This window comes from Cloeon dipterum, chromosome 1, assembly GCF_949628265.1.
Source record: "Cloeon dipterum chromosome 1, ieCloDipt1.1, whole genome shotgun sequence".
NCBI lineage: Eukaryota > Metazoa > Arthropoda > Insecta > Ephemeroptera > Baetidae > Cloeon > Cloeon dipterum.
Window position 1 is genome coordinate 30,030,077 of NC_088786.1, and position 19,514 is coordinate 30,049,590.

Genomic DNA, 19,514 nt, shown 5'->3' on the forward strand with positions numbered 1-19,514 from the left:
CTAAATCTCTGAAGGCTTCTCCGCCACTGCTTGATTCGTGTGTCATTCATGGGTATTTTTTTTTTGTAAAAGTACGACTCCGTTCTGATTTTAAAACATGTTGATAAGAACATCAAAAAACATATTCCCTGAAAGTGTCAGCCAGATAGCTCATTTAGTTCTGCTGAAAACCGGTATAACCTGAAGAAAACTCATGTTTTGGATTTTTTATTCTCTCCTCTGTTATTCCAAATTGCAATATAAAGGTGATTTCTTCACTATCTGACCTAATTTGTGATGGGGAACAACTTTCCTTTGCAACAAATTTTTGTTCAGTTCATTAACTTTAGAATTAAAAATTAAATTAAATTTTTATCAAATTGGAACAAATTTTTCTGAAGTATATATCTATTAATATTTTATCAGTGCAAATGAAACACGAATCGATTCCACTTTTCTTAACACCTACATATTTATTGCATTATACAGCAGTATGAAGAAAATTCTCCAGATCAATATTTCTTCAGTATATTGTTTATACACTTAAAACGCCTATGTAAAGTTTATTCGAAGCAAAAACTAAAGTTTATCTATTGACACATTAAGTGGCAATTTGTTTTTCTTTATTTATTTACAAATGAGACTAGATGAATTCTCATCCATTACTTTCGATCTATACACTAGACCACTTGTAAAGCTAAAACAACACGTGAATGTTGATATTCACTTAATGATTTACACCGTTTATGATAATGCTTAAACGTATTTTGTTGAATATTCCGGATCAGAAAATGTTTAAAATAAAATAAAATTAAACCAATCATTAGCTGATTCATGAAATTAGTGTTTTTCTATTTTGAATCGTTTTGCAGCTGGCCCATTTTCAGCGCTGCTTCTTTCCTCCGCGGGCTCCTGCTTGATTCTGCCAGTCGAGCTGATGGAATTTTGCAAATTGCCGTTTCTGTCATAGCTGCCAAGATTTTCTTGCGAATCCTGCCACTTCAGAACGTCGTCTGTGGAAATTGATGCAAGAAAGTGAAACTTATTCGCTTCAAAAAGACAATTCGTTACCCAAAAGGCGGATGTATTTGATGGCCATCCTCAAAATTTCGTTTTTACTCAGCTTCTTGTCAGGAGGGTGGGTGGGCACGAGCTTCCTCAGCTCAGCGTATGCGCTAGTCACGTTCTGCTGACGCCACCTCTCCCTGCTATTAGTGAAAATTTTGCGCACAAGCCTCGGTGGTCCTGTTCCTAATGGAATGGGCAAGCCGGAAGCTGCGTTAAAAAGATAATTTTTCATCAGTGGCCATGATCATTAAATATAATATTAATGCAGGCTTTTAATGAAAATTTATCTAACGCAGCTTTGAAATCCGTGACGGAAAATACTCATAATGTTTAAAATTCTCTTTGATTTAAATTTTTTCAGAGAAATTTTTAGCACATATCATATATTGATCTTGTGATCCTGCGTTGAGCTCTGCATGTTGTCGACCAATGCAGTAGTGCATTGCGCGGGTACAAATTTTCAACCCAAACCCGCACCGAACCCGCTTATTTCGTAACGCACCCAAACCACACCCATGTCTTTTTTCAAAATTTGAACCCGCACCAAACCGCACTACGCCAACCTAGCGCCAACCCGCACCCGCAATCCGCCATATTGGATTTGCAAAATCAGGACCCGTACCCGCGGGTTTGGTGCGGGTTTTGCGGGTCAGTTTATCTTTAAAATGTGTAGTAATGAAATCAAGACCACGGAAAATTAAATTTCAGATTTTGCCAAATTTTACGTTAAATTAAACACGGCTTGAAGGCAAGTAGAGGGGTCACTTTGGTGCAGGCAGAGGGGTCACTTTTTGGTGTATAGGGGTCACTTTTTGGAGTATAGGGGTCATTTTTTGGTGCAGTGGGGTCATTTTTTAGTGCAGAGAAGTCATTTTTTTGGTGCATAGGGGTCACTTTTTGGTGCAGAGGGGTCACTTTTTTCAGCATAGGGGTCACTTTTTTCAGCAAAATGACCCCTCCCTATGGAAAAAATGACCCTTCCCTATGGAAAAAAAGACCCCTCCCTATGGAAAAAATTGACCCCTCCCTATGGAAAAAATGACCCCTCCCTATGGAAAAAATGACCCCTCCCTATGGAAAAATTGACCCCTCCCTAGGGAAAAAAATGACCCCTCCCTAGGGAACAAAATGACCCCTCCCTAGGGAAAAAATTGACCCCTCCCTATGGAAAAAAATGACCCCTCCCTAGGGAAAAAAATGACCCCTACCTAGGGAAAAAATGACCCCTACCTACGGAAAAAATGACCCCTCCCTAGGGAAAAAATTGACCCCTCCCTATGGAAAAAAAATGACCCCTCCCTAGGGAAAAAATTGACCCCTCCCTAGGGAAAAAAATGACCCCTCCCTAGGGAAAAAATGACCCCTCCCTATGGAAAAAAATGACCTCTACCTATGGAAAAAAATGACCCCTACCTAGGGAAAAAATGACCCCTACCTAGGGAAAAAATGACCCCTCCCTTTGGAAAAAATTGACCCCTCCCTATGGAAAAAAATGACCCCTCCCTAGGGAAAAAATTGACCCCTCCCTAGGGAAAAAATGACCCCTCCCTAGGGAAAAAATGACCCCTCCCTATGGAAAAAAATGACCCCTCCCTATGGAAAAAACTGACCCCTCCCTTTGGAAAAAACTGACCCCTCCCTATGGAAAAAACTGACCCCTCCCTTTGGAAAAAATTGACCCCTCCCTAGGGAAAAAAATGACCCCTCCCTAGGGTAAAAAATGACCCCTCCCTATGGAAAAAAATGACCCCTACCTATGGAAAAAAATGACCCCTCCCTATGGAAAAAACTGACCCCTCCCTTTGGAAAAAATTGACCCCTCCCTAGGGAAAAAAATGACCCCTCCCTATGGAAAAAAATGACCCCTACCTATGGAAAAAAATGACCCCTACCTAGGGAAAAAATGACCCCTACCTAGGGAAAAAATGACCCCTCCCTAGGGAAAAAATGACCCCTCCCTAGGGAAAAAAATGACCCCTCCCTATGGAAAAAAATGACCCCTCCCTAGGGAAAAAAATGACCCCTCCCTAGGGAAAAAATGACCCCTCCCTATGGAAAAAAATGACCCCTCCCTAGGGAAAAAAATGTCATTTTTTGGTGCAGAGGGGTCATTTTTTTGTGTATAGGGGTCACTTTTTGGTGTATTGGGGTGGGGTCATTTTTCGATGCAGAGGGGTCATTTTTCGATGCAGAGGGGTCATTTTTGGTTTATAGGGGTCATTTTTTGGTGCAGAGGGGTCATTTTTTGGTGTATAGGGGTCATTTTTTGGTACTAGCAGGAGGGGCCGTTTTTTTCTGTTTTTGGTGCTGGCAGGAGGGTCTGTTGTTGGTGCTATTAGAATTACAAAAAAGTTGCGGGTTTGCTGAGTCAACCCGCACTACGCCAACCCGCACCCGCAATCCGCCATATTGGATTTGCAAAATCTGGACCCGCACCCGCGGGTTTGGTGCGGGTTTTGCGGGTTCAACCTTCAAACCCGCGACCCGCGCAAAGCACTACAATGCAGAGCTTGGAAAATATCTTGTGTCACAAATCCCAACAGTCTAATAAATATTCGTCAAAATTAATCAAAGTTTGTCAAAGGAATAATCTGAATTGAAGTTAATTTTTGGTCGAAAAACAGTCTCAAATTCATAAACCTATATGGTTATAACTTTAAACTTTTAGTTCAAAGTGAAATAAGGGGTGACCCATTTCAATAGAGGTTAAACGGTAGAAAAATGGAAGTGCATAGCCTTTTTTGTGGTATGCGGATATTATGAGTAAAGCGTTCCGAAGTATATCTTATATTGACATGGGGTGTTGTTTTAGTTACAACAGGAAGCCACACTTTCTAAAAAAAAATTGGAACGCCAACTATAGTAAATTTAAAACTGGCTAAATTTTGTGCCCGCTAAATAATATTACATTTAAAAAGGCATTTATTAGACAAACACGAGGAAACAAAAGTCAAACTGACTCTAGTTTATTAATTTAAAAGAATAATGCAGGTTTGACTTATCACTAAAACTCAATAGAAAAAATTCTTGTTGTGCGTCTAAAAAAATAAGCAAACCAACCTCTGACGTTGGAGCCCGCCGCCGAGTTGGCACCGGGCGGGGTGTTGGAGGCGCGGGGGCTGCGTTTGCCGGACCGCCTCGAGCCGAGGCTGACGAGGTCGTCGTCCTCGTCACCCTCCTCTTCGAGGTCTTCATCCAGGTCTGAGAGGTCGCTGGACGAGCCGCCGATGGAGGAGGAGATGCCCGGCGACCAGCCGTTGAGTCCGGCGCGGCTGCAGCCGTTGGGCGATTGTTGCGGCTGCAGGCTTTGCTGAGGACAGTCGTCGGCCAGGGGCCTGCTGCTGCCCACCCTGTCCAACACCATTCTGACTGAGCGCCGAGAGCTGCTGATAAAGAGTCGCGTTAAAACTGAGCTTATCAAAACCGCTTTTCCTTGCTCACTTTCCTGTCGATCGGCGACAGGAAACACACGCGTTTACATTTTGTTTGCGCGCCGCCCCGATCTACACACACTCAAAGCACTAATAATGCTTGCTGCTTCTCCACAGCATTGTTTTTCGCCTTGGCTGATTGGCAGCCCGCTTATTTCACTTAAGCTGATTTGGGTTGAGGTTGAACACTTGCGCTACCGTTATGGTGATATTTTCCTGATAAGTCGTACGCTGTACTGCGCATAAAATTAAATTTCCTGCATGTGTGCTACAGGTTTCAAAAAATAAAATTCTTTTGTGTTTTAGAAAATGTTCCCACCGATTCGAATTATTCCTATTAGAATTCTAGCACCAATTCAACTGGAAATTTCGTAACAATCATTTGAAGAGCAAAATGAGAAGCCACGCAGAATTTGTAGTTTTTAAAAATTAATAATATTTAATTACTTACCAAGAGAAGATTTAGAGTGCGTGTTTGGTTGATTCCCTCTTGAATTTCAGCACCAAAGTGACACATTATAGATCCGCAGGGATGCTGGGTAGTGGAGAGATGCAGCAGCACCCCTTGGGGCGTGCTGCTCTCGACCAATTGGAAGCGCGACTAACAGAGGACCACCCTATTCCTGGTTCGAAGTGATTCTGACACCTAACCTTTTCCCTCTATTTGATAGATCTTTCTAATTTAATTTTCATTTTGTTGAATTTTTTATAAACAAATGATCATACCCACAAATCTTCAGATTGTTTAGTGTGCAGTTTACTTAAAGAAACTGCGCGTTGAATGAAATAGATTATTGGACAGAGCTAAATATTTAGCTATGCTATAAACAGAAGAAAAATATACGCATGTTGCATATCTCAATTGCTTGACAAAATGATTTGAATATAAAATTATCCCCAACTTACAGCATTGATGTTATTTAGTGGTTTTTCTTCTCTGAGTCAATTCCTTTTGTTGAGCTATAATTAAGACCTTGAAAATTCGAGGGTGACGATATTTAAATATTTTGCACTGTTCTGAAAATTAGAGGGAAAAACTACCAATTTGATTTTTTTAACATCTAACCTTAATTACAGGCCTTAAAACCCCCGAAATTGTAGACTTGATTAGTTAAAAACAAATAATAATTTGTGAAGCTTTTATTAAACTAATTGAATACATACAAAATCTCATATTTCAAAATGCTATTTAAAATTTTGGACCAAAAAGGTTCCGCAGTCTCCTGGTCTGTGGCTATAAATACTGTGTGAAAGTCAAAACACAATTTGTCTCATGTCAAGATAAATAAAGGATTATGAATTTATGAATATGAGGACGGGGGCGCGGACAGGCAGAAGAGTCGGGAATTAATTCCACCACTCAATCGGGGATGAGTCGCACAATGGGGCAGTTTTGTGGGAGCGACACCCGTCGCATTGGCACGGCACGTGTGCACTAGATGAGACTCGTGTCTCGGCACACTACACTGAATTACTTATCTATATTTATTTCCAAGCTAGCTTTGAATAAATTAGCTTTTACTCCCTGATTGAGATCAAATATTATTGTTAGATTAATCACACGCCAGTTCTCTAAAGGTATATACTAAAATTTTTATTACGATTTATTTATTCCTCTAACACCATATTATACATAAAAAAGACGTAAAAGGCACTTGAAAAAGCGATCAGTATTTTCTTTTTTAGGACACAAAAAAGACCACAATTGAATTGCAAAAAAATTATTAATTTCAATATACTTATTGTTAACTCAAGTTATAATTTTGCAAATTTTTTCTTCGTTTATTGTCTATAACATTCTATTACTATTCAAATCAAATAATTAAACAGAACATAATATATATTGTAGAATAGTTTTCGTTTGTTCCCTTCTTTTGCGCGCGATCAAATTTTCAGTTCATTTCACATTTTACCAATATAGTTGGTCATTTCACTTAGTTCTATTTCCGCAAGTTATTTATGGGTGGGCACGATTTTTCGTATTTTCTCACGCGTGCTGCACAGAAAAGCAACCCGCAAAGGGGGCAGCTTAGCTTTTTTATTGTCCACGCGTGTGTTGCGTCCTCGCGGTGTAGCAGCAAGTGACACCCGCCTCGCAAGCCCTCCCCCACCAACTCTCTCTATTTTAATGAATCTAAATGATATTTTAATAAGCCCTTTACAACAAAAGAGTCGCAAAAAATGTTTGCGTGAGAAACTTTGAAAGATGCAGCTTTTTATCTGGGGAGCTTATATCTTTTAGAATAATAACTAAAAAATCAATCTCATTTTGTAATTTGAATTAATTGATGTCTCTTTGTAACAAAAATTATTAATAATTTTATTTATTTGATGTTATTTTTTCTACTCTTCTACCTCATTTTAAAGTAAAACGTTAAATGATTTCCAAAGTTCTCGAGCTGGTTTTTGCTTTACTGTTTATTTTAGATGTAATCGAGCTGAGAGACACAGACGCAAGGATTCATTCCTCGGCGCCACGTCTGTGGCTGTGTGCGTCCGCTGCCGCATTTTTAAAAACCGTCAGTGCCTGCACATCATGCCAATAAAAAATGTCAATACACCTTCTATTTCAACAACAGAGACCTTTTCTTTTAGCTAGTTTGTTAAGCTAGCTGTGATGCTCATGCTATTTGTAAATATGCTTTGTTTTTCTTTGACGGACTGACCATAACACGTGTCTGCACTCTGGCGCCAAAAACAGTGATTCCACCCCCTTGAGAATTTAGGGTCTAAGGAAAGAGTAACAACCTCCACAGTTTTTAATACCCTCGACTGGTTAAGACAGCGAATCTGCTCAACATTTAGAGATTTCTCGCCAGCGCTTCTTATATTTTAATCCACCAAACTGATTTTGAAAAATACGTGGAAAGAAAAAAATTAGCACCAAAAGAACGCTCTGCTCAACTTCCATCCCCCTGGCGCTTATGGCTGGTGCGATAAGGGTTGGCAAATTGTTTCCGCAGCGTGCCTGTTGACGCCTGATAAGGGGATTATTATGGGCGACGGAGCACTGACTGCGCAAGCCGCGCGGGATCGGCCCTCCCCCATATAGCTGCAAACTTATATCATACCTAATTGTATTCTGCTCGAAAATAAATCAAACCAACCCCTAACAACGACTCCGTTGCCACAGAGTAGAAATAAAAAAATCAATTTTTATTTGGAAAAATAAATTAAACTAATTCGTTTGGAGCATCATAAAATTATTGAATAGCTCCTCGCTAGTTTAATACCACCCCCTCTCATTCTATTTGATAAATACGAACTTTTGAATAAAATATTTCCAATTATTAGCAATAAACTCAAGGTCCACGAGAGAGGACACTGCATTTCAATCGGTATTAGCGCTTGCATTAAATTCGCAAATTGATTGAAATTGCATCTATTCAGCGTGAATTCAATTCCTCGTCATACAGCGTTAAGAATCCTGGAGGCTTGAAATTTTCAAATCACTGCATCCTTTAATAAGTAACGCAAGCCTGAAAAAATTGTCAACAAATCGTTCTAAACATATTTTGGATGTTTAAATTGCAAACAAAAATAGTTTATTTTAAATAAATACTTCTTTATTTTAATCTCACAGCTGCAGAGCTTTGTAATACAATGTTCCAGAATAAGTGATGCAGTATGTGTGAATGGGGAAATGGTTTTACCTGGCCAAAACGATTTTTTAAAGACTCAAAAAATAAAATAAACTTGGGGTGGAGGAACGTTGAATTCCCAAAATATTGTACATCCACCAGAATAACTATGCCACTGCAAGATTCCTTTTTAATTTGTTTTGTGTGGAACGTAAAACTGGACCACTTATTCTAGCTGAAAGGAAAGTGCAGTCCAACTGACCAACCATCCTCAGTATCAACAAAACCATGTAAACAATACAACCGGGACATATTAAAGTAAAGCTTTACAGGGAATTTGTGAAAAACCCTTTTTACAGATACTAAAATTAGTAACTTAAATCAAGGAAAAGCAAAAATTTCCCAGGTTGCCGTTTACTTTTTAACTTTAGAGAATATTCTCAAAAATTATATCGTCACCATTGTAACATATTCTTAATGTTTGCCTGTAAAGCTTTACTTAATACAAAAACAGAAATGTTTCAAATAAAATAAATTTAACAAGTGCGCCAGCGCAGTAGATAAATCAACCTGATTGAGGGGGTCTGTTAGAAGTAGCATCTTCAAGTTCCTGTCTTTCTTGTTGCTGCACCAAGGTCCAGTAAAGTCCCCTCTTTCTTCGCAGAGAAATGTCATCTCCCAACTGATAATCGATTTATTGCAATGCTTGATTGATCACATAATATTAAAATTACCTCCACAACATGTCCATTAGCAACCACAGCAATAATATCAGCGTTTCGAATCGTACTCAGACGGTGGGCAATCACAATAGTTGTGCGACCGTGAACAACTTGATCAAGCGCTTCTTGCACAATCCTTTCTGACTCTGTGTCGAGGGCGCTAGAAAAATAATCTTAAGTTCAGATTCACAACGGGTCAAAATTGTACTACCTTGTCGCTTCGTCAAGGATAAGGATGGAAGGATTTTTTAGCAAAGCTCTAGCGATTGCAATCCTCTGCTTCTGACCACCAGAAATCGTTGCTCCTCTTTCCCCGACAACTGTGTTATAGCCTAGAGGGAAAGAGTTGATAAACCCATCAGCATTCGCCAAGCGAGCTGCTGCAATAACCTGCAACATTTTTCCAGAGGTTAATCCGTGGGATTTTATAGCTATGTCTTTAAAATATGTAAAATAGCTTGAAATTTTAAGCAATTCAGAACAATATAATGTCAAAAGGAATTAATTGAAAAACAAATTATTTTAAATCAATTGAATAATTATCTGAAAATAAATACAAATATATTTCCTTTTCATAAAAGTACCAGAAATTTAAGGATTTTTTGTTTTCAAATATTTTGCTGTCTGAATGCATTTAAATCAATTAAAGTCTACTGGTATAAAAGTGCGTTATTTTACTAAAAATTACCTCAAGATCAGTTGCGTTAGGCCTTCCGTAACGAATATTTTCCATGATTGAAGTAGCAAAAAGAACTGGCTCCTGATTAATGAAACCAATAGCCCTTCCCCTGAGCCAGGAAGGATCTAATTTCCTGATATCAAAGTCGTCCAGAGTGATGCGGCCTTCATCAACTTCATAAAATCTGGTGGTTATATTTGTAAAATCAGCAATGATGCTTATAATTTAAAATAACTGTCCACTTGCCTCTCAAGCAAAGACGCTATGGTTGATTTTCCGCCACCAGAGGAGCCAACAATGGCTACAACCTTTCCAGCAGGAACTTTCAAAGAAAAATCTTTGAGCACTGGTTGGCCTTCTCTGGTTGGATAGGCGAAAGTCACATTCTCAAACGAAACATCTCCAAACAGAGAGTGATATGGGATTTTCTTTCCGCCTGTGAGCGGAACGTTAGGCTCCAATTTGATGTACTGTGAGACCACAGTTTAAATAACTCAGTTGATGTGTTCTAAAGAGCCAACATACCTCAAAAACTCTGGCGCCAGCGCCAAGGCCTCTAACAAGGTGTCCAAAGAGCAGGGACAGCTGAGCCACTGACCTCTGAATGGTCTGCGAAGCCACTAAAAAGGCCATCAGGTCTCCAGCCTCAATCTGATTGGAGGCGATCAGCTTTCCTCCAACCCAAAGAGTGCCGAGCACAAGACCATTGAGGAAAAAGTTGGTGCCTCCTTGAAACAGGCCGATGCCCACACCAAGCCGCTCGTTCAGTTTGCAAGCCAGATCCGTTTCTCTGGCAAACAATTCTTGTTCTTGGCTCTCCATGGCAAAAGCCCTGACAGTCCTCATGTTGCTGATTGCTTCTTCACACACACAGGTCGACTGGGCGATCTGTTTGAGACAATTGCTTGCTTAACTCACAATCAACATGAATGAATTCAAATCAAAAGATGTACCTGAATTTGTGCCTCTCGTGAAAATTTTCTGAGCACGGATCCAAATATTGTTCCGACAACCACAATGGATGGCATCACTAAAAGCATGCCGACAGTCATTTGGGGCGAAATAAACATAATTGATGCGGCGCATCCAACAATCTGTAATTTATTAATTAATATTTAGATACTCTTTGATAGATTGTGCAACTTGCCTGAGTGAAGCTACGCAACCCCTGAGAAATACACAATTTAAAGGAACTTTTGAAGTCTTGGATGTCTGTGGTAAGTCTAGAAATTATTTTATTTAAGAAATATAAATCAGAGACTTAATTTATGCTCCCACCTGTTGACAATTTCTCCAGTTCTGTGCTTGTCAAAAAAGCTTATGTCTTGTCGAAGGATCGAAGCGAAAAGTTCTTTTTTAAGTTGGGCGGCAACCCTTTCTCCAACACTGGACAGCATGTAAATGTATGCAAAAGTGAACACAGACTGCAATGTTTAATTTTTAATAAATACTAAGAAAGTTCCACTGAGGATATTTGTTTACCTGAGCAAGGTACAGTTTCACCAATTTCATTGCTGGAGCCTGGATTGCCAAAGCAAAATTCTCCACTATTTTTCCTGACATAACAGCAGTCATCACATTTACAACACTGCCCAGAACTTGTGGGATTTGGATATTGAGAGCAGCAACCACAAATGAAGCCTGCAAAAATATTATTGCAGTTAATTAACACGAACAAACTGAATGTGTGCTATATTACAGCAATGGCAGCGAGCAGGTGCCATATGTGTGGACCAAGGAGGGAAAACAATTTCTTCCAATCAAATGGAGGATCTTTCCCGTCAGAATTTTCATCTTTGGTGCCAACTAATCGAGTAGAGGCTTTGTTCTTGTCAGCGCAAAACACAATCACATTGGAGGACCTAAAATTATTTATCTGATTTTAGTTTAAGAAGTCATTATTTAGCTATATGTATGTGTGCTTCTTATTTGTAGCAATGTTACACAATGAAGTTTATATTTAGATTTAGAGTGCGTACAAATGAAATCAATGATTGCAAAATCACCTAATCAACGTTTGGGCAGATATTCCACTGACAAGTCCAATCCCTATTGTCCATTTAGCAGGAAGTCCATTTTTTGTGAATACTTCTCTTTTGGATGCTTTGCTTATTTGTTTGAAGTATTTCGCAGAGAAAAAGTTTTGGCAGGGCTTCCTTCCATATCTAAAAAAATAATTTTGACCTCAATCAATTAGTTTGTAGTTGAAAATTTCAAAAATTAAATTTACCGGTCCAAGGAAATCAGTCGATGAGCAAGCTGTCTGGAATTTCCAATGTTGTTGCATGCTCTGGATGCCAAAATTATCATAATTCAATTCGGCTGGGGCCAGTGTGTCGAAATTTTAATTTGTTTTGGACTTGGAGCTTCTGGCAGTCCTCTGCATCCTAGCACATATGAAATAATATGAAATCGGAAATCGGGGCGTGGCAATGTTGATTAGCGTTTGAATTGGAGTAGCGCGATCGACTTTACCCATCCCCATCCCCTTCCCCTGTCGTAGCCAGTGTCAACACACAGAGAAAATTGTATCTCCAGAATTCAGAAAAATATTCTGTTTTAAAAGGTACAGTACCGCGAATCTGATTTTGAATGTGTTAATATTATAATTTGAAAAAGAAATTATTGAAAAGAAAATTTCATTCGGTTCCTCGGATAGCTATTTTCGCTGTCACTTTTGGGTTGCATGCAGTTCAGACCACTCATCGCTCAGATTCCTCATTCTATCGGCCGAAAAGTCCAAGTAAGTGTCTTTAATATTATCAAGAGGACTATTATTTAATTGCACATTTGAATGTGTCATATCGTTGCACAGGCTCCTGCAAGAACAGCAGCAGCAGTACGAATGCTGGCAAGCACATCTGGGATGTCTCACACCAAGTGCAGGAGCGAATTTTATGCCAGGACAAACAACACAGTCAGACGCTTCCCTGTCCCTTTAGGCAAAGTAAATTGGGAAGTTCCGTACCCTGAGTACAAACCTACCCACTACACTTCGGAACATGTTTTGAAAAGTCCTCCTTGGGCTGACAAGGTTAAAAATTTTCTTTAATTAAGTTTTTAATTTAATTGAGTTGCCCTTATTCAGGAGGATTTAGCGTCTGCCAGTTACAAATGGAATGATTTGGACAATGGTGTGAACAGGAGGAGTTACCTGGGACAGTACAAGTTGGATGACAAAGGGCGTCCGCTGAACCCAATTGGCCGCACTGGTGTCCAAGGCAGAGGGTGCCTTGGTCGATGGGGTCCCAACCATGCTGCAGATCCTATTGTTACAAAGTGGAAAAGGGATTCGCAAGGCCACCAAGTCCTTGGGCCTGATGATTTACCGATTCTGCAGTGCGTGTTGATTCTGAGAGGAGACTGCAATGAATGGGCCTTGCCAGGAGGAATGGTGAACACAAAATGTCACTTGAATATTTGACCAGTCTAATTTTGCTCTGCTCAGGTTGACCCAGGAGAACATGTCTCAAAGACGTTGCAACGCGAATTTTTGGAGGAAGCCATGGACTCGTGCAGTGAGGAGGAAATAAGCAAAATCAAAAGCTTCTTCGAGTCGGAAGGATCAGAGATTTACAAGGGGTATGTGGACGACCCTCGGAATACTGACAACAGCTGGATGGAGACATACGCAATGAATTTCCATGACCACGATGGATCAGTTTTTGAAAAAATCCAACTGCAGTTTGGAGATGACGCAGTTGGTGTCAAGTGGAGGGATTTGACCAAAGACTTGAAGCTCTATGCATCCCATTCAGAGTTCATAGATATATTACTCGATTTGCATATTAATTCCAAATATTTGTAACTAATAAATGTTTGTGTTAAAGGATACAGCATCGCATTTTTTCACAGTAGACAATAGTTGAAGCCATTTTATTTTAAGACATTGGAAAAAAGAATTAACATGCTTATTTCGTCTGAACAGCCTTTTCTGCTCTAGCGGCGGCTCTTTCGGCTGCGCGCTTGAGCTGCTGTGCTGGCTTCAAGTTGTGTTTTCTGGAGAATTTGAGGTTCTTCAGGAACTTGGAGTCAACCTGTTCAATAAATTCTGGTTTAAAATCGTTTCTTGGGCGTTCAAATGGCAACTTACGCCTCGGGTGTGCTCGTTCCTGTACCTCTTGGGTTTCTTGATTCCATTTCTATGGTTCTTCTTGTCTAAAAACGATGGGAAAAATCGATAAATATAAAATTAGCACAAGTTAACTGCAGGTCCAATTGTAAGTGAGGAATTGCTCAAGTTTCGACCAGGATTTATTAAAATGTCAGCTAAGTTGTCTTTGAATTACATATTACATTATGGAAAAGACACAGTTTTCGTCGCCGAGTTACAGTTTTCGCTACCCCTACTTTAACATGGGATTCTCATAAGAACTGGCGAGATGTGTAACCCGGCAGAAACTAACTTTACCATAAATATATTATCTTGATTATCTTAAATAAGTTTTAACTAAAACTAAGTAAAATATCATAGCAGGGTTAAAATGTGATCTACTTACGTTGATTATGTGCCGTATGGTTCTTCGACTTTGCCATGATTTACTCTGATTCTGAAAATTTTAACGTTTTTTAATCCAAGCATGGTACGTAAACAAAGTCACATTGGCATTTTCAATTCGGCTTGCCAGACGTAAATACATCGATTCAATGACTAAATGAAGGATATACATATTATATTGGGCAAAATTATTAGAAAGAACTGCGTTATTAGATTCTCCTTATCACTATCCATACTTCGGATTCAAATTAAAATGGATGATTCCACGGATAAATAGGAAAATAGAAAACAGCTTACATGAACACCACGACAGTGAATCGTACAACAGAAACAATGGCCGGGTATGAATAGTTCTATATATCACCGCTGGATGGCGATTGTGACCTTTCCTTGCTATCGCGATCCTGTCCAATCCAATCGCGACACTCGCGCCATCATAGCTTTTGCTGGGGCGATTGTTGTTATTGTGTGCTGTCGTACTCTGCCCACAACTCCGTTCTTAATTTGTATGATAAAATAATGCTTCGTGGAAACTACAGCAGCACGTAAGTCGTCTACGTTGTTTGGTTTTCGTTTATTTTGTGAATGAAATCAACATCAATAGGTCGAAAGTATCTCAAATAAAATTTAAATTTACGTTTCCGCAATTTTGTTTGCAGTTTTATCGCGATGAGAGAAATATGATGGAAGTGGATCCTACTACATCTTCAGATCCAGGTGCTTTATATCGGGCACTTCCTCAGCCTGTTGTTCAGATTTCGCGGTTGGACTTGAATAAGTTGCCGTCTAACAACAACAATGTCCACAAGGTCTCCAACCAAGGGCAATCATCTCACGCGAGGCCTCAAAAATTACCCGCCAAAATGTCTTCGGGACAAAACTCGAGCTCTGGTAGCCGTTCGGCTCAAAGTGCAGGTCCGTGATTGTTCAATGCTATACAAATATGACCGCATTTTTAATATTTAATTTCTAATCAGCACGCTCAGCACCTGTTGCTGTTGAGGAAAGTGACTGCGACGAAGAGGACCTCTACCTCGTTAGCAGAGCCTCGGTGCACATTGCTAAATTGATGGAACAGTTCAATTGCCTCATGAAAATTTACCATGATAAAAACGCCAACTTTCAAGTTGAGCTGAGCAAGGTACGTTTCTTTTAAAAAACAGTCAACCCTTCTGGAAATTGTCAGTATTATTTTATCTATCAATACTTTGATTTGATATTTTCATCACTCACCATCCATGTTAAGAGAAACTATACACACATATTGAGTGGTTAACCCCTATGTGCTAATTCCAGTCTACTAAAAATATTTGTTTTAATGAGGCCTTTCGAGGATCAAGTTTGCTGTACCAATGAAAGTACACACGAAATATTCCACGTACTTTTCAAAAATATTTTTAACCCTTTAATACATAAATATCTGATTGAACTATAATTGATTTTTCATCACAATATGCGAGACACTTCTGATAATGCTTATTCGATTTTTAATTGTGAATTGTACCCAAAAACAGTTCTAAATATATTTCAACTTAACAACAACATTTGGCAATGATCTAACTGTCTCAAAAATCAAAATTAGCATTTTTGATCAAAACTTAAGCGTTTTAACAAATTAAATTAATTTTTTAACACTGACCTTTATACTGGATAATTTGCCTAACCGTAGTAGTTAGTTAATATCTTAATATCACGTATATCTAGAAAACCATGCAATATTTATGCAAAGGAATCCAGAAAGTTAAATTTATGCATAGAAATCTTCTTAAATCCACCTAAGACTTGCCCAGATGTTTTTGCTTAGTGATTTTATTTTTTATGTCACGCACGCTGATCAATTCAGATAAAACATAGGCTTCTAAACTCAATTTTAGCTATTGGCGGCATGTGTGTTGTAGCCATGTTAATGATTAAACCATGCCTAAAAGCTTAAACTAATAGAACAATTTTACTGTACATTATTTTAACCTATTGAGACTAACTATGTGACTATCATTAATTTTTTTACCATTAAAACACTTTTAGCTCCTTCACGAGTTGATGGTAAAAGTGGTCGCACCGTCGGATGTTGCCGATCCTTCCAGGGGCCTAAACTTTGGTCGCTTGGCACTGATTCTTCAAGGATCAACTACAATTTACTCTAAGAAAGTGGAATTCTTAGCAGACCTACTGACACAATTCATACTCCGCCTCTCCAGTGAAGTGTAAGTAAATTAGTCGTTTTGTCATTTGACTGCTGCACTTTTTTACCCTAATTTGATCATGCAGTGGCAAAGCAGCTGTTGGGCCGATCGGAGGTGATGATGATGCAGAGGAAGCCGCTATTGATGATGAGTTGCAAATTGAGAAAGCAGCGCAAGGGAAGCAGCAAGGACGCAGAAAGAAAGTGCAAAACACAAGTGCCACTCCGTTTGTTTTGTTGGATCTCAAAATTAAAAGTGCGCTATTGCTTGATTTGAGTTGCTGTCTAAATAAACAACTTGGTGAATTGCAGAGTGTGCTACAAGAATGTCATCAATTAGGAAAATTCAACTGAGGCCAAAGATTTTCACTGTTCTCTTCTACAACGACCAGTGTGATAAAGATAAACAGCGAGTCACCACTCTCAATCCAGAATTGGCTGGAGAAACCACGTGCTACAGGTTTGATCTAAGAGAAGTCCCAAATAGGTTGAAAATAAAAATATATACAATTTTCCAGAATGTGGGCTCCTCTGAATGAATCAAGGGGCTTGCTCAATCCTGACTGCAAGGATGATGTTTACATGAGGTTTGCTAGTTGTAAGTAGTGTCCAAGTATTTGTTTAAACTGTACGTTTAGCTTAACTCTATCATATATTCAGCAAATTTTGAGACTGAAGTTGAAGAACCACTGATTGTTGGAGAAGAAAATCCGGAAATGACTGAACCACCCGAAATGCCAGTAGAAAATTATTCGGACACAGAAGAATCTATGGCCAATGATGATTCACAGAAGTGAGTAATTTCATTAATATGCAATCCTCTTTTCAACTGCATCCCTGACTATTCTATCTAACTTCAGAATTTTGATTTACATTTTCATAAAATTCTGCCAGGTCTGAGATCGCACCAGATGAAACGGACCCTGTTAATACAGAAGATAGTTTTGAAGAAAAAGAATTAATGTTCAATGACTCAACTGATGATCCATGGAAAACACTTTCTCCTGGTGATACAATAGAAGACTTAAGACTGCAACCTCAACCTCCCATACCAAAATTCAAGTCTAGAGTTGTGAGTTGAGTGATGATTTCTTTAACATCAATCACGATCTTGCTTTTGCAGGAATTAGAAATAGATGAAGCGTACTTCAGAACGTGGTACAAAGAGGCTAAAAAGACTCGTGGTTGTTTTGGTAATTTGATCCAATAAATTTATTTTAATTTATTATTTTATGCTCACACATCATTTCAGGCGATGAAAACATTCATGAAGGTTTAGCATTAGAAAAAGAGGGAAAACTGTTAGATCATGCAGATGCTAAATTCAAAAGAAAGCGAATCGATATTGGTATGTCTTAGTAAATCTCTTATAGAACCACAATAATATCTCAATTTAAATTCTCATTTGCTATTTGCAGATTCGGACAGGTCCTGTAAGAAATTTGCCAGTACAATAGAAGACCTCTTCGAGCATCACGACAGTGATGGTAAACAAAAATATATTTAAAAATTATTTTTGCATCTTTGTGATTCTAGATGAAGATTTGTTGGGCTTCAGTGATAACAAACCAATTTATCAAATCACTACCTCCAATCTGCCAATACCAAATATGAGTGAAATGGAAGACTGGTGCTCAGAACCAGATTTGAACAATGATGGACCTGAAGGATTGCTGTTTGATCCTCCACCCTCTGACGATGAAAAAAGTGATGCCGAGTCAACCATAGACTTTGTAAGTATAAAGTATATGCAAAGTGAGAAGTATCCCACTCATGAAACGTTTTTTTTTATCAAAATTGAAGCAACCAACTGAAGACCCCAAAGAGTCAGCTGCTCGCGTTGATGCGTTCATGAAATTCATGAAGCAACGTTTTGCTGAAGATGAGCAGAAGCCAAAGTTTTCTTTTAAGTCATACTGTGACACCATTATAGACACCTTTCCCCCTGGAGATGAGAAGAAAGAGGAAATCAAAGTTAATTTCAAAGAGCTGTTGAGTGACACGTCTGCTGGACAAGACTGTGCTCGCCAGCTCTTAGCGACTCTTATGTTGGCAAGTTCATTGGTTTTTAAACTCAATTCATTCCTAACTGAGTTATTTTGCAGGCTAATCTTAAAAATGTTGAAGTTGAAGGATGTGAAGAAGGTACTTTAGCTGGTGAATCATTTGATGTCAGACTGCTCAACCGCACAAGACATATGACAACATTTGAAGAAGACGAGCAGTTTAGCTAGATTGTGTTTGGGGCTTTTGTGTTCACTTTCAGGGCTGATGTTATTTTAATGCTTAGCTTTTTGTGATTTTTGTTCTAATTTAGTAGGGAATTCACCAAAATTTTCAGATAGGTTGCATAATCTACTTTTTATTAATGCAGTGACTTCCTGGAGGTACAAGACTGACATTTTGGTTTCTTTACTTCTATAGTTAGAATAGAAATGCCAAGCACATACTAGAACATTAAATTATTACACCATCATTTTTGTGTTTGGCTGTTGACGATTTTCATTGATCTAGTTCAGCAAGTTTGCGGCTATTGGCGTTTAAGTTTTGTATTCAGGAAGGTGCTGCAACTAATTTAATATTCAGATCAAAAATCTAGCACATTTCAAGGGAGAATCCTGTTGCAATGTCACTTTCCCTGGGTCATCGTCAGCATTTTTCTTAATTCTGTGGTTTTCTTATGGTTAGCACAAGGTTGTTACTATCTAATTACCTGTTGGAAATTGTGTGTGCTTGCTAGTCGGGAAATAACCAGAAGGAGAGCAATAAGAAATATTAATGTCTGGATAATTTTCTTAATATCTCCATAATTAATTTAGAAGCAATGATTTTAGCTACTGACATTCCTAAACTATTTTTGCATCAAGTTAATGAATGACTTGTTATGTTGAATTCCTCACTGTCCTAATAATATATCTGGGGTTCTTTGTCCACATGATTACAACAATAAATGAGTACAAATCAATTTTACTAGAAATTGTTTATCTTTAATCGCTCCAATGTTACAACCTTAAAATTTTGCATTAAGACTTAAAACATGCATGTGTTTTAAAATGTAAATATAAACTAATAAAAATGCAAAATTGGACGCTTTGGCAATATTTATAAAAGCTAAACAGATATTGCAGACATCGACTCATTTTGATCCAAACAAGTATAAATATTTTAAAGAAAAACCAATATTATGGATAATATAATAAGAAATATCAGCGCATCTCCCATTTTTTATGTATTTCCAATTATGTAATTGACGATTTTTTTGTTTTTGTGATATTTTGAAATGCTTTCAAATATTCGGATTGCAAAAGAGATAATTACAATAATGGTTTAACATATAGGCAAATAAAATACAATTCCGATTAAATAAAGCCTTT

The 19,514-nt window shown here is 38.4% G+C and overlaps 5 protein-coding genes across 8 annotated transcripts; 2 read left to right on the forward strand and 3 right to left on the reverse strand.

Moving 5' to 3' along the window:
* Nucleotides 1–426: 426 nt before the first annotated feature.
* On the reverse strand, nt 427–5,028 carry HLH3B (Helix loop helix protein 3B). Of its 4 annotated transcripts, none has more exons than XM_065497886.1 (4): nt 4,930–5,028; nt 4,108–4,430; nt 1,051–1,254; nt 427–992 (listed from the first exon to the last, which is right to left on the reverse strand). In XM_065497886.1, exons 2-4 carry the CDS (start codon nt 4,409–4,411, stop codon nt 820–822), a joined length of 681 nt encoding a protein of 226 aa, XP_065353958.1. In that variant the 5' UTR covers nt 4,412–4,430; nt 4,930–5,028; the 3' UTR covers nt 427–819. The 4 variants fall into 4 exon arrangements, with proteins under 4 accessions (XP_065353958.1, XP_065353961.1, XP_065353959.1 ...); XM_065497889.1 differs by having other exon boundaries at nt 1,051–1,230; nt 4,930–5,027; XM_065497887.1 differs by having other exon boundaries at nt 4,108–4,433; nt 4,930–4,983.
* Nucleotides 5,029–8,022: 2,994 nt separating this feature from the next.
* LOC135937165 (mitochondrial potassium channel ATP-binding subunit) lies at nt 8,023–11,873 on the reverse strand. Its single transcript, XM_065480258.1, has 13 exons — nt 11,691–11,873; nt 11,467–11,625; nt 11,160–11,322; nt 10,943–11,101; nt 10,739–10,884; nt 10,608–10,683; nt 10,414–10,554; nt 9,986–10,348; nt 9,707–9,930; nt 9,470–9,644; nt 8,993–9,171; nt 8,794–8,941; nt 8,023–8,741 (listed from the first exon to the last, which is right to left on the reverse strand). Exons 1-13 carry the CDS (start codon nt 11,768–11,770, stop codon nt 8,625–8,627), a joined length of 2,130 nt encoding a protein of 709 aa, XP_065336330.1. The 5' UTR covers nt 11,771–11,873; the 3' UTR covers nt 8,023–8,624.
* Nucleotides 11,874–11,889: 16 nt separating this feature from the next.
* On the forward strand, nt 11,890–13,294 carry LOC135937175 (ADP-ribose pyrophosphatase, mitochondrial). The gene is made up of 5 exons (XM_065480270.1): nt 11,890–12,026; nt 12,120–12,203; nt 12,276–12,494; nt 12,549–12,854; nt 12,909–13,294. The coding sequence occupies exons 2-5, from the start codon at nt 12,147–12,149 to the stop codon at nt 13,266–13,268; spliced, it is 942 nt and encodes a 313-aa protein (XP_065336342.1). The 5' UTR covers nt 11,890–12,026; nt 12,120–12,146; the 3' UTR covers nt 13,269–13,294.
* On the reverse strand, nt 13,138–14,385 carry RpL29 (ribosomal protein L29). Its single transcript, XM_065480281.1, has 4 exons — nt 14,256–14,385; nt 13,960–14,010; nt 13,554–13,618; nt 13,138–13,497 (listed from the first exon to the last, which is right to left on the reverse strand). The coding sequence occupies exons 2-4, from the start codon at nt 13,994–13,996 to the stop codon at nt 13,372–13,374; spliced, it is 228 nt and encodes a 75-aa protein (XP_065336353.1). The 5' UTR covers nt 13,997–14,010; nt 14,256–14,385; the 3' UTR covers nt 13,138–13,371.
* Nucleotides 14,361–19,110, forward strand: LOC135937156 (condensin-2 complex subunit H2-like). The gene is given in 15 exon segments (XM_065480247.1): nt 14,361–14,503; nt 14,618–14,873; nt 14,936–15,099; nt 15,984–16,162; nt 16,227–16,396; nt 16,453–16,600; nt 16,659–16,738; nt 16,801–16,933; nt 17,035–17,212; nt 17,264–17,333; nt 17,393–17,488; nt 17,559–17,627; nt 17,677–17,924; nt 17,926–18,192; nt 18,246–19,110. Coding segments are annotated over 14 exon segments (2,166 nt in total). The 5' UTR covers nt 14,361–14,503; nt 14,618–14,638; the 3' UTR covers nt 18,375–19,110.
* Nucleotides 19,111–19,514: the final 404 nt, after the last annotated feature.

What these genes read in the sequence shown, in the direction of transcription:
- HLH3B (XM_065497886.1), bottom strand. Translation starts at nt 4,411, where the DNA reads ATGGTGTTGGACAGGGTGGGCAGCAGCAGGCCCCTGGCCGACGACTGT. An exon ending in GGCGGGCTCCAACGTCAGAG is followed by an intron (nt 1,255 to 4,107) that starts GTTGGTTTGCTT and finishes TTTTTAACGCAG; the next exon opens with CTTCCGGCTTGCCCATTCCA. An exon ending in CAAATACATCCGCCTTTTGG is followed by an intron (nt 993 to 1,050) that starts GTAACGAATTGT and finishes CAATTTCCACAG; the next exon opens with ACGACGTTCTGAAGTGGCAG.
- LOC135937165 (XM_065480258.1), bottom strand. Translation starts at nt 11,770, where the DNA reads ATGATAATTTTGGCATCCAGAGCATGCAACAACATTGGAAATTCCAGA. An exon ending in CTAACGCAACTGATCTTGAG is followed by an intron (nt 9,172 to 9,469) that starts GTAATTTTTAGT and finishes AAAATGTTGCAG; the next exon opens with GTTATTGCAGCAGCTCGCTT. An exon ending in CTAATGGACATGTTGTGGAG is followed by an intron (nt 8,742 to 8,793) that starts GTAATTTTAATA and finishes ATCGATTATCAG; the next exon opens with TTGGGAGATGACATTTCTCT.
- RpL29 (XM_065480281.1), bottom strand. Translation starts at nt 13,996, where the DNA reads ATGGCAAAGTCGAAGAACCATACGGCACATAATCAAC. An exon ending in CCATACGGCACATAATCAAC is followed by an intron (nt 13,619 to 13,959) that starts GTAAGTAGATCA and finishes CATCGTTTTTAG; the next exon opens with ACAAGAAGAACCATAGAAAT. An exon ending in GGAACGAGCACACCCGAGGC is followed by an intron (nt 13,498 to 13,553) that starts GTAAGTTGCCAT and finishes TTTATTGAACAG; the next exon opens with GTTGACTCCAAGTTCCTGAA.
- LOC135937175 (XM_065480270.1), top strand. Translation starts at nt 12,147, where the DNA reads ATGCAGTTCAGACCACTCATCGCTCAGATTCCTCATTCTATCGGCCGA. An exon ending in CTATCGGCCGAAAAGTCCAA is followed by an intron (nt 12,204 to 12,275) that starts GTAAGTGTCTTT and finishes ATCGTTGCACAG; the next exon opens with GCTCCTGCAAGAACAGCAGC. An exon ending in GTCCTCCTTGGGCTGACAAG is followed by an intron (nt 12,495 to 12,548) that starts GTTAAAAATTTT and finishes GCCCTTATTCAG; the next exon opens with GAGGATTTAGCGTCTGCCAG.